Source organism: Sapajus apella, unplaced genomic scaffold (assembly GCF_009761245.1).
Source record: "Sapajus apella isolate SASKATOON/1434 unplaced genomic scaffold, GSC_monkey_1.0 scaffold10, whole genome shotgun sequence".
NCBI classification, from domain to species: domain Eukaryota; kingdom Metazoa; phylum Chordata; class Mammalia; order Primates; family Cebidae; genus Sapajus; species Sapajus apella.
Window position 1 is genome coordinate 20,946,226 of NW_022436950.1, and position 12,923 is coordinate 20,959,148.

Here is a 12,923-nt window from a genome sequence, read left to right on the forward strand (position 1 = left end):
GGAAACACATTTGAGAGCCAACCGGAAGGTAGAATATATGTGACCTAGGGGAACCATTTGGATGGGGGAATGATGGAGAAGAGGGAGCAGTCACTGATGACTCCCAAAGTTCTGACTTAGAATCCTGGATGAGTGTTAGTGCTATCACTAGTGATATGACCTCTCTGAAGGGTAACTTTGTCTAGAAAAAGCAGATGAGTATTTTTATATTGGTGTGTCTATCTTTCAAGTATGTTGTGGGAAAACATGTGAAAATGCTTTATAAATTATAAAGAATTCGGCCAGGCACGGTGGCTCATGCCTGTAATCCCAGCACTTTGGGAGGCCGAGGTGGGTGGATCACGAAGTCAAGAGATTGAGACCATCCTGGCCAACATGGTGAAACTCTGTATCTACTAAAAATACAAAAATTAGCTAGGTATGGAGGCACACACCTGTAGTCTCAGCTACTCAGGAGGCTGAGACAGGAGAATCACTTGAACCCCGGAAGTGGAGGTTGCAGTAAGCCGAGATCGCACCACTGCACTCTAGTCTGGCGACAGAGCAAGACTCGTCTTAGGAAAAAAAAAAAAAATTCTACATATATAAAGGATGACAGGCTGGGTGCAGTGGCTCACGCCTGTAATCCCAACACTTTGGTAGGCAGATCACTTGAGGTCAGGTGTTCGAGACCAACCTGGTCAATATGGTGAAACCCCATCTCTATTAAAAATTGAAAAAAAATTAGCCAGGCATGGTGGCGTGTGTCTGTAATCCCAACTACTCAGGAGGCTGAGACAGGAGAACCACTAGAGCCTGGGAGATGGAGGTTGAAGTGAGCCAAGATCACACCACTACGCTCCACACTGGGTGACAGAATGAGACTCTGTCTCAAAAAAAAAAAAAAAAAGATGACAATAATTTGATTATGAAATCTATTCTTCCTTTTAAGAAATGAACGAAAGACGAGTTCCAAAGGTTCTAAAAATGAAAGGAAGAAAAGTCCTGGGAAAGGAGAAAGCAGAAAGAAGTCTAGATGATGGACTGTGTGCCTAAAGAATTCACAGGATGTCAGCCACCTTTTCCATCTGTTAAGAAGAACAAGTGGGAAAAAGCAGAGTGGAAACCACAGTCAGAGGTGAAGAAATTATGCATCAGGAAGGACTTTGCCAAGAGCATGAGCTTCTGGAGGAGGAGAATGAAGCAGGCCGGGTTATCTCATTACTCAGAAAACTCAGGTTGGTCACTTCCTCTTCCCTCCCTTCCCTCACTCTCTAGAAGCCCTGTATATTAAAAAGAAACCTAAAGTCTGGATCAATCTGGGCTCAAAGGGGCCTATTATCTGGGGACAGAAATCTAGAAAAAGAAGCGCTCCTTGATTCTTTTTCCATTCCTCAGCTTACTCTAGGCTTGCTGCCATTTCAGTCTTTTCCCCTTGAATGCAGTCCTAGTGTCTGACTCAGAGAAAACATTGTCTGTGCCCTCCTTGCGGAGGCCTCACCTCTGCAGGGGCAGACAGGGCATGTGTGGCTGCAGCCATCCATTCCATGGGCTGGAGGTCAAAGGTCACCCCTTGCTGACCAAGCTGTCCCAGTAGACAGGCTGCTGCACTCTGTGGGAGAGGTAGAAGAAAAAGAATGTTCAAATCTAAATGGCATTCAGGACAAGCAAAGAGGATTTATGTCTCTGTCCTGGTCCAAAAGAATGCCTCCAGAAACAGATACAAATAGGATAGTGACTCCCCCACTTCACAAGAGTTTGTTGCTAGGGTGAAAAGGGGTAGAGGGTAAAGGCTAAAAACTTACCACAAGAGAGACGACATGTGAATGGGTAAAGAGAGTAGCAACGTCATTGCCTAGCTTCTCCATTCTGGAATAGAGAGATATATCAAGGGATGCAGCAGTAGTAAAGGGGGTTGGTGAGCGGCCTTCCCTCTCCCTTGCATGGCATTCTTCACCTAGGCTGCGTGTCTACCTCCAAGGCATGAAGTTGATGGGAGTCTAGGTCTGTTCTTTGTAGAGAAAGCTTCACACTCTCTGTCCTAATTCCTCCTAAGGATAAGCTATAGGGTACCATTCCCCATATGCTCTGTGAGGGTTAGCTATGTGGGTAGAAGACTTCTGTAGAGAGACCCTACCTTATGACTCACCCACAAGGCAGATTTTGGAGCCGAAAGACAAGAAGGGAGAGGAAGTAGAGTGCCACTTCGGTAGACTCTTCCCAATCTACTACTTTTACCTACAAGGGAAACCTAAGATATCAGAACAGCCTCTGGCTGAGACAGCGAGGCCACCAGGCGAAGCCCACCTGTGCTGCTGGCTTACCTTGCCCTGAACCAACATGAACAGGGACTCCAAGGCCAGGGGCTCCTGCCCCAGAAGACGGCACAGGCGGTCACTGACAAGGCAGCAAGAGTACAGAACCTGAGGGAGCGGGAAGGAGTCTGTTGTGAGGCAGAGCAGGCCCCAGGCTCCAAGAGTGAAGGCTCAGCTACAACGCCGGCCAGCCCCTCAAAAGATCCGGTACCCGCACTTGGGAGTGTGAGAGAACCCCCTTTTGCCTCTTGCTGTGAGATAGTGAGACAGGGACCCTTCTTGGTTCTGCTGAGGACTCACTACCAGTGGGGTGTTCTCAGCTGAACAGATTTAAAAGCAGAGAGGGGTCTTCCAACAGGGGTCTCTCAATTGGTCTCTCTCAGTCTCTCTCTTAGTCTCCCTCTCTTGGTCTGTCTCTCTGTCTGTTTCTATGTCTGCCCTGGGAGTTAAAAATAAAGCTGTGATGGCAGGAGTTATGAGAATTACCTTGAGAAGGTGCAGGCACAGGGTGGGATGCTGCAGGCCAGAGATGAGGGATGGCCTGAGCTGGCTGCTGTCTTCAGTTAGCTGATTTGCCAAATGCCAGCAGACCTACAGAGACATACCTGAAGGCTCAATCCTGTCCTCATTATTACAACCCTATTCTTTACATATGTCCAGTTGATCAGAACTCTCAGTCTCTTGCTAGTCACTCTTCTCAGGTTCACCAGAAACCTCACACCCCATTCTATTCCCAGTCTTCATCACCAATAGAGAGCCAAAAGTCATGGCCTAGTTTGCCCCCAGGGGAGGCAGGTACAGCAGAAAGGATTTCTGGCCAACAGAGGGCAAGAAAGCTGAATCCTGAGCCCTTGAGGAAGCATCACTGGAGGCTTCAGATCAGCTGCCCCACCACCTGGGCAGTTTATCACTGTGCTCTCTCCCACACCAACTGGCCACGGGCTCTGGGATTCTGGCTATATCGTGTTCTACAAGTGACCCAGGGTGGGAGCATCTGTTTCTGGAAGTACTAAAGGAGTGGCTTAAAAGCTTGTTTTTCTGCCTTTCTGAAAAACTGGGGCCAACCTCCGTAACTCCTCTGGCAGTAGAGGTGAGAGGAACAAGCAATTGTAGCTCAGACCTGCTCCTTGGCATCCCAGCAGTCAGGCAGTCCCACAGGAGCAGTGCATATGGCTGCCAGGGCAGACGCAGTGGCTCCTGGTAGATCCTCACTTTGCTCTCGCAGTGGCCGACTCACTTGTGGGGCTCCTATGGAGAAGGCAAAAAGTGACTCCATGTCCTGGGGCTCTTGCCCTAGAAAATAGCACCAGTACTCACTGACATGGCAGCAGGAGTAGGGGGCCTAAAGGGGTTGGAAGAATGCAGGATGAGGTCTGGTTGTTTACCTCAGATCCCCATTCATCCTCTCAGTTCACAGTTACTTATTGAGCGCCTACTAAATGCCAGGCGCTATCTAGGTGATGGCAGTAGAAAGAGCAGAGCCTGACCTATGCAACAAATAAGTCCAGAGAAGCCCCCTTCCCCACTCTGGTTACCTGGGGGAGTGTGGACAGGGAGTTGTGGAACTGTCAAGCCATGAAGGAGCCCATCCAAGACAACCTGCTGCGTAGTCAGCAAGCTGGAGTAAAAGGCTTTGGAGATGGCCTGGCTGTTCCCATCCATGGCTTCACACAGGACAGTAAAGCACTAAAGGAGACAAGGGCAGAGGTAGCATCAGGACATTAGAAGACTGGGCTTAGTGTAAAAACCAAGAAACCCTGAGGACCTGAGGAAAGAGGACAAAAACCGAAGCAAACAGCTGTCTAACTCTAAGCATTCTTCACACCAAAAATGCATTATAACTGCCTTCGTTCATGCTTCAAGGACAACATTTTAGGTGTCAATCCTTCCATTCTCTGATCAGCTGCTCCCTAGATGATGTTTCTCAAAGTGTTTTTTATTATAGACCATGAACATAAGAATTCCTAGGGGTCAGGCGCAGTGGCTCATGCCTGTAATCCCAACAGGGGGTTGGGAGGCTGAGGCAGGTGGATTGCTTGGGCTCAGAAGTTCAAGACCAACCTGGGCAGCATGGCAAAACCCTGTCTGTACTAAAAATACAAAAAAAAAAAAAAAAAAAGAGAGCCAGGCATGGTGGCGTGCACCTGTAGTTTCAGCTACTTGGGAGGCTGAGCAGGTAGGATTGCTTGGGCCCAGAGGGTGGAGACTCCAGTGAGTCAAAGTCAAGATCATGCCACTGCACTCTAGCCTGGGTGACAGAGAGAGACTCTGTCTCAAAAAAAAAAAAAAAGGAAAGAAAAAAAAATCCTTGTGGCCAGGTGTGGTGGCTCACACCTGTAATCTCAGCACTTTGGGAGGCCAAGGTGGGCATATCACCTGAGGTAAGGAGTTCAAGACCAGCCTGGCCAACATAGTGAAACCCTGTCTTAAAAAAAAAAAAAAAAAAATCCTTGGGATTGCTGGGTCCCTCCCAACTCAGTCCTACTGATTCAGAATTTCAGGAAGTAATTATTCCAAACTCCCCATTCTACTCATAGCACATGACAAGAGAAGTGCTGGCCAATAACATGAATCACTGCTGGCCAAAATTTAGGTTAGACAGTAAAAGCTTTCTGACTTGAAAGGGTGAGGGTATTAAAAAAGGACGTTAGACCAGGAAAGTCTGAATGAATGCTAAAGGCAGGAAGGTAGTCCAGATCTGTTCCCAATTACCAGTTTCAACAATGATCAGGAAATTGTTAACTTCCTTACACATATATGCTCCTGTCTCCTCTGAGATTAGTCAGAACTCAGCTATTTTCTCATTCAATCCTCCATTCTCCTGTCCCTTACCTCCAGGATCTAGGGAAAAGAACTGCATAGTTTACTAATCCTCAGGACAAACAAGGTTGGACAATACTAGATGATCTGTGGGTCTCTTCAGGAAGTATTTCTATTTGTGGTCCCCTGAAATATGCCAAACTGCTGAAAGTCACTCAGTCTTTATATATTCTTTCTGTGTGGAATTCCTACTTTCCTGCCTCATTTACATGGCAAACTGCAATGTATTCTTCAAATCCTAGCAGAGATAATTTCCTTCTTCGAGATTTCTTCTTTGATGCTCCAAATAGTGTTAACTGCATCTTTTTCATAAAATACAGTGCTGCTCCTGTATTATGTGCAAAATCCTAATGCACTTTTCACTGTTGTCCTTGATCACTTTACCTCTCCCCTATTAAACTATCCCAAGTCCCTTGAAGGCAGGCACTTTGTCTTACTCACATGGCATATGACATAGTGGGAATTCAACAAATGTTTGTTGTATTAACTTGATCTGACCCTATATAGTCATAAGAAAAGGGACAGGAGAAACATGGGAAAAGATAGGAGGCACAGAAATCTGGAAGTGGGAGCAGATTACCATCAGGCTGTCCCTCCGCAAAGTCTGCTCAGAGTCATCTGGTTGGGCCAGCAGTTTCCCCAACAGGTCCAGAAAGAGGTTGGCAGCCTCCTGAAACACCTGTAGGCTGGGGGTAGAAAATGAGCCCATATTTCCTATCTCTCTACTAAAAGTCTGGATGTGGTAAATGGGTCAGTTCTGGGCAGGTAGGAGAATCTCTGCAAAAGGAAACATCAGAATGTTCCTTGCTTGCTACACACACACACACCCCAGAATGTTCCTCCCTTGCTACACACACACACACACACACACACACACACACACACACACAAACCAGAATGTTCCTCCCTTGCTACACACACACACACACACATATACACACACACACAGACACAACAGAATGTTCCTCCCTTGCTACACACACAGACAGACACATCAGAATGTTCCTCCCTTGCTACACACACACACACACACACACACACACACACACACACACACAGCCTCCAAGCCCCTTCTTTGCCATTTTTCTTTCTTTCTTTAATCCACTTGGCTTCCTGGAATAAGTTATTCACATCTTGACCTTTCCATTTTAGGACCATGGTGACTTGCTGACTCTTAGAACCTGTAAATCTTGAGGCCAAGTCGGAACTGTCTTAGGGTCCTTAAAAGGAGTATGGGGGCCCCTGAGCTGATTCCTAAACCTGGAACAAATCACAGCTTCTTCAAAATTGGCCTATTCCTAGGCCAGCCGCGGTGGCTCACGCCTGTAATCCCAGCACTTTGGGAGGCCGAGGCGGGTGGATCACGAGGTCAAGAGCTCGAGACCATCCTGGTCAACATGGTGAAACCCCGTCTCTACTAAAAATACAAAAATTAGCTGGGCATGGTGGCACGTGCCTGTAATCCCAGCTACTCAGGAGGCTGAGGCAGGAGAATTGCCTGAGCCCAGGAGGCAGAGGTTGCGGTGAGCCGAGATCGTACCATTGCACTCCAGCCTGGGTAACAAGAGCGAAACTCTGTCTCAAAAAAAAAAAAAAAAAAAAAAAAAAATTGGCCTGTTCCTAAAGGGGAGGGATGCATGAGGTAGAAACAGAAGCCAAACTTGCCAGCAGTGCAAAAGCGCCTCTTATTCTACTCTTATCCTACCTGTCACCCGTCTGGCTCCTCTCCAGATTGAAGGTGCAGGCAAAGTAGGCCTGAATCACAGCCATCAGGTCCCGTAAGAAGGTCCCATACCAACATTGCTGCCCAGGAAAAGAGACAAGAGTAACGGCAACGTGGAGGATGGAAATAAAGATTAGAAAAAAAAGTAAAAGGGTGTAAGTTGATCAAACAGAAGGGGACAGAAGAGAAATATAGGCAGAGAGAGAAGATCTAGAGGTAACAAAGAATCAGTCAATGGCCTATAAACAGCCTGGATTAAATATGTCTTGTTTGGCCTGAATAGCATTTTGAAGTATAGGAGGTTCTATTTTTCAAAAGTCTTTTTCTCTAAATTCCTTAAAATCATCCAAGATTAACATTCACCAACAGGGTCCAGCTGAGGCCCTATTAAGCATCGACACTGACTCTGAAAGGTCCCCAACCTCTCAGCCCAGCTGCAGTAGGACACAGGAGGGGGAAGTGGAGGTTTGGCCCCAAACACACTGAGTCTCAATCCCAGCCCTTCGACTTGTTATCTCTGTGACCATTTACAAATCAGTGACTGTGTATGAGTTATCCCTGAATTTTTGTACTCTGCTCTGTAAGATCAGGTCAATGAAGTCTAGGATCTAACATTTCAAAGCATAGTGCTCTAAATACTTAAAAATTACACATAAAAATTTGGGTTTCTTCTTTTTCTTGGAAAACTAGGAGATCTGGCACACCAGGCCCATATTTCCCTGTGGCAACAATGGGCTGGAGCTGAGGAAAGGATTCCTCTACTCCTTTAGAGTAGGCATGTGATCTCCAGTTCATCATATTCCCCCACTACTCATATAGTCATACGCAGAGCCTACTTTATGGCTGACATTATCTGCTAGCCCCAAAAGGCATTGAGTTTGTAATTAATGGTATACTAACCAGAAAGAGGAGGAAAGAAAATAAAAGGCAGTCAGCTCAAAGAGGGATGGCAATCTACAGGAGAGAAATCCAAGAAAAAGAACCTCCATGAGTCTTTGGAGGCTCTTGGCCTGGTGCTTACCTGCTGGAGGCTGTTGCTCTCCTGGCTGTGCCTAAGTAGACTCAGCAGCAGCCCAGGCATCCCTGCCTCCCGGCAGAAAGAATACAAGGCAGCAGAGTCACTGCAGCTGGAGAGAAGACTGCTCAGGACCCGGAATGCAGGCAGGATGTGGGAAGCACCCTCCAAGATGCCTTTCAGGATCTGGGTGACATGAGGGAAAGAGGCAACAATTGATATTTTCTTTTTTCTTTTTTTTTTTTGAGATGGAGTCTCGCTCTGTTGCCAGGCTAGAGTGGAGCGGTGTGATCTTGGCTCACTGCAACCTCTGTCTCCCAGGTTCAAGCGATTCTCCTGCCTCAGCCTCCCGAGTAGCTGGGACTACAGGCATGCGCCACCACGACCAACTAATTTTTGTATTTTTAGTACAGATGGGGTTTCCCTATGTCGGCCAGGATGGTCTCGATCTCTTGACCTTGTGATCCACCCACCTCAGCCTCCCAAAGTGCTGGGATTACAGGGATGAGCAACCGCGCCCAGCCTACAATTGATATTTTCAGAGGTAAAAGAAGGATATATATATATACTAAGTGTCCCTAAGGAGTTGGCAAAGCAAACCAAATGCTTGCATTCTTTGCTTTGCAAGTCTAAAACACAGAGAAAGAAAGCAGGGAAACAGGGGAACTGTACAAGGGAAGAAGACAACAGATGGTCAGGTTACCTGACACAGAACACCAGTGACCAAGGGGTAGGGGCCTCTCCTCAGGATCTCTGTCAGATTAAGTGCCATTCCTATCTGCCCCCTCCCTTCTCCAGCCATTCACCTTAAAAACAAAACACATGTGCACTGCACATGCTTCTGAAAATTCAGAACAAAGCATATAAAACAATGTTATTCAACCACAGAAAGATAAAACATTATTCAACTCTAGATCAGGGTTGACAAACTATGGCTCACAGGTCAAATCCAGCCTAACATTTATTTGTATACAGCCTGCATGCTAAGGATAGTATTATATTTATATTTATTTATTTTTTGAGATGGAGTTTCACTTTTGTCCTGGAGTACAATGGTACAATCTTGGCTCACTGCAACCTCCACTTCCTGGGTTCTAGCGATTGATCTGCCTCAGCCTCCCGAGTAGCGGAGATTACAGGTGCCCACTACCACAGTCAGCTAATTTTTTTATTTTTAGTAGAGATGGGATTTCACCATGTTGGCCAGGTTGGCCTCAACTCCTGACCTCAAGTGATCTGCCCACCTCAGCCTCCCAAAGTGCTAGGATTACAGGCGTGAACCATCATGCCTGGCCAGTATTATATTTTTTAATGGTTATTCTTTAAGGAAGAACATTTACACCAAGTGTTTTATAAGATGCCATTAGCTATTCTAAATGTTAGCATTTGCTCATTTAATATTTACAATAACTCTGTTAAGTAAATAGAATTAGCCGTATATATATATATATATATATATATATATATATTTTTTTTTTTTTTTTTTTTTTTTTTTTTATTGAGATGAAGTCTTGCTCTGTCGCCCAAGCTGGAGTACAATGGCATGATCTCAGCTCGCTGCAACCTCCACCTCCTGGGTTCAAGCGACTCTCCTGTCTCAGCCTCCGGCTCATTTTTTTTTTTTTTGTATTTTTGTAAAGAGAGGGTTTCACCATGTTAGCCAGGCTGGTCTTGAACTCCTGATCTCAAGTGATCCACCCGCCTCAGCCCCTCTAAGTGCTGGGATTATAGGCATGAGCCATCGTGCCCGGCCTTAGAATTAGCCACTTTATAGACGAAGAAACTGAAGCTTCTACATAGGTCAAGAAAGTAGTCAAAGATCATACAGCTAATGAGTAGTGCAGCTGGAATCAGAGAGAGTCTTATCCCTAAAGGCAGAGCTTTCAGTCTGCTTCCCCACACTGAAAATTATCAAACAGTAGGAGGAAAATGAGTTAGTGCCAAAAGACAAGTGCAAAGTGCCAAACTAATTCAATGAGGAAAGGAGAATTTTTTTCAACAAACAGTACCACGACAATTATATATCCACATGCAAAAACGATCAACTTAGATCCTTTCCTCATACTACATACAAAAATTAGCTCAAGATGGGTCAGAAACCTAAATGTAAGAGCTAAAGCTATAAAACTTTTAGAAAAAGAGAAAATCTTTAAGACCTTGCATTTGGAAAAGATTTCTTATACACAACATCAAAAGCATAAGTCACAAAAGGAAAAAACAGTAACTGAACTTAATCAAAATTCATCATCGTTTTGCTTCAAAAGACACTCTTATGAGACAGAATGAAAAGACAGCCGGGCGCGGTGGCTCAAGCCTGTAATCCCAGCACTTTGGGAGGACGAGGCAGGTGGATCACGAGGTCAAGAGATCGAGACCATCCTGGTCAACATGGTGAAACCCCGTCTCTACTAAAAATACAAAAAATTAGCTGGGCATGGTGGCACGTGCCTGTAATCCCAGCTACTCAGGAGGCAGAGGCAGGAGAATTGCCTGAACCCAGGAGGCGGAGGTTGCGGTGAGCCGAGATCGCGCCATTGCACTCCAGCCTGGGTAACATGAGTGAAACTCCGTCTCAAAAAAAAAAAGAAAAGACAAACCACAGACTGGGAGAAAATATTTGGAAATCACCTGTCTGATAAAGGTCTTATGCTGAGAATATACAAAGAAGTCTTACAATTCAGTAAGACAAACAACCAAATTAAAAACTGAGCAAAAGATTTGAGATATTTCGCCAAAGAAGATATACAGATAGATATTCATCATTAGTGGAATGTAAATTACACTAACAATGAGATACTATCTCACACTTAGTAGAATGGCTACAGTAAAACTGTCAGGCAGTAACAAGTGTTGACAAGGATGTGAAGAAACAAGAACCCTCACAGGATACTGGTGGGAATGTAAAATGGTACAGCCACTTTGGAAAACAGTTCAGCAGTTTCTTAAAATGTTAAATATAAATTTAACTAGCAATTCTATTCCTACGTAGCTGCCCAAGGGAAACAAAAACATATATCCATACATAGCCTAGCTTGTGAATGTTTGTAGCAGCATTATTCATAAAAGCCAAAAAGTGGAAAAACCCGAAACATCAATGTCCCATCAACTGGTGAGTGAATAAACAAAATGTGATATATCCATATAATGGAATACTAACCAGCTATAAAAAGGGGAATGATGATTAACAGTAAATGGGAGCCAGGGGTAATGGCTCACACCTATAATATCAGCACTTTGGGAGGCTGAAATGGGAGGACTGCTTGAGCCCAAGAGTTCCAGACCACCCTGGAGAACATTATAAAACCCTATCTCTACAAAAAATACAAAAAATTAGTTAAGCGTGGTGGTGCGTGCCTACAATCCCAGCTACTTGAGATGCTGAGACATGAGAATCGCTTGAAGCTGGGACATGGAGGTTGCAGTGAACCAAGATCGTGCCACTGTACTCCAGCCTGGGTGACAGACTGAGAACCCATCTCAAAAAATTAAAAAACAACAACAGCTATAAATGGGTATGAGGGATTTTACTGGGGTGATAAAAATGTCCTAAAACTGAACTATGGCAAATTTACTAAAAATCATTTATCGACATCAAAAAAGAGTAAATCTTATACATAAATTATACCTGAATAAAGTGAGACAAGCAACATAGTTTGGCGAGTACCCAGGAAGGAAAAGCACTGTGTTTCAGAGAAGCAAAGCAAGGTTCTACAAGAGGGAACACTAACTTTACACTAACTTTGAATGCTAATTAAGCAAAATGTCTCCCCCCTGCAAAAAAACAACCTTATTCTTCTCCCTAGTGTACCTGTAGTACAAAATATTGTATATTCAGTTGTTACATTTGTATTTTAAGTTTCATCAATAAAAAATTAGTGAAAATGTGTTTTCCCTCATTATATAAGTACTTAATATCCTCCATTTTTGCCTATTGGCTCACCATGCCTAAAATATTTACCATTGAAAAAGTTTGTTGATCCCTGCTCTAGTAGGTATTTTTCCCTTCAGAAAGAGAAACCCCAAGGCTGCTCTTTCTGTGTTACTAAAGAAGGTCTGCAAACTTCCTCAAACTAAGCAGATAGACTGAAAGAATTGAAAAAGGACAAACTTTCTCTTCCTCCTGAAGTCAGTGGATTCCAATGCTCTATCTGTGAAAACGGTCTTGATCCCATCCACAGTGTCCTTCTGTCCTTACCTGCCCTCCAGCCTCATGCAGCTGACTCTGGATGCGCTGGCAGAAGTCAGGATTGCACAGCAAAGTGAGAGGAGCCTTCAGTTGAATGGACACAGGCTCAGTGGTCTCTAGCAGATGTTGCCACTCATTGTCACTGTCTGGCTCCTGAAGCAGAAGGGAGTGGAAGGGGCCAGGAGTAGTGTGTAAGTCTAAGGGTAGTGGATCCCAACCCGTAGAAACCATGGGGAATCATGAAGTAACTGCAAGAAGCCAGTGACCCCTTTAGCACAGAGTATTTCTTCAGTCATCTGCGGAAAAAGGTACAGCTGGCAGTCTGTGAGGGGTCTTGAAGAGTCTCTTGGAGAACACTGGCATGTGTGCATAAAGGGATACCTAGAAAGATGTCCACTGCAGCATGGTTTGTAATAATTTTAAAAAGGGAAAGATGATAAAGTCAGTCACTAAGGGAATAGTAAGCCATGGTCCATCCATATTAGAAAATACTATGAGGTTATTAAAAAGATTGTGAAGGCTGGATGCAGTGGCTCACGCCTATAATCCCAGCACTTTGGGAGGAAGAGGCGGATGGATCACCTGAGGTCAGGTGTTCAAGACCAGCCTGGACAACGTGGTGAAGCCCCGCCTCTATAAAAATACAAAAATTAGCCGGGTGTAGTGGCACACTCCTATAATTTCAGTCCAGCCTGGGCGACAGAGCGAGACTCTGTCTCAAAAAAAAAAAAAAAGAAAAAAGAAAAGAAAAAGGCTGGGCACAGTGGTTCATGCCTGTAATCCCAGCACTTTGGGAGGTCGAGGTGAGCAGATCATCTAGAGTCAGGAGTTTGAGACTGGCCTGACCAACATGGAGAAACTCCATCTCTACTAAATATACAAAAT

At 44.8% G+C, this 12,923-nt stretch overlaps 1 protein-coding gene across 5 annotated transcripts in view; it reads right to left on the minus strand.

Annotated features, from left to right (window-relative positions):
- Nucleotides 1-12,923, minus strand: part of STK36 (serine/threonine kinase 36) — a 28,533-nt gene that overhangs the window by 5,799 nt on the left and 9,811 nt on the right. For all 5 annotated transcript variants that reach the window (XM_032278192.1, XM_032278193.1, XM_032278194.1 and 2 more), the window contains 11 exons: nucleotides 12,048-12,191; nucleotides 7,859-8,038; nucleotides 6,820-6,917; nucleotides 5,695-5,800; nucleotides 3,830-3,980; nucleotides 3,415-3,542; nucleotides 2,781-2,885; nucleotides 2,304-2,402; nucleotides 2,129-2,217; nucleotides 1,785-1,848; nucleotides 1,481-1,591 (listed from right to left, as the gene is read on the minus strand). In XM_032278192.1, the coding sequence (XP_032134083.1) occupies nucleotides 1,481-1,591; nucleotides 1,785-1,848; nucleotides 2,129-2,217; nucleotides 2,304-2,402; nucleotides 2,781-2,885; nucleotides 3,415-3,542; nucleotides 3,830-3,980; nucleotides 5,695-5,800; nucleotides 6,820-6,917; nucleotides 7,859-8,038; nucleotides 12,048-12,191 (1,275 nt within the window). The remainder of the gene's footprint in view (nucleotides 1-1,480; nucleotides 1,592-1,784; nucleotides 1,849-2,128; nucleotides 2,218-2,303; nucleotides 2,403-2,780; nucleotides 2,886-3,414; nucleotides 3,543-3,829; nucleotides 3,981-5,694; nucleotides 5,801-6,819; nucleotides 6,918-7,858; nucleotides 8,039-12,047; nucleotides 12,192-12,923) is intronic.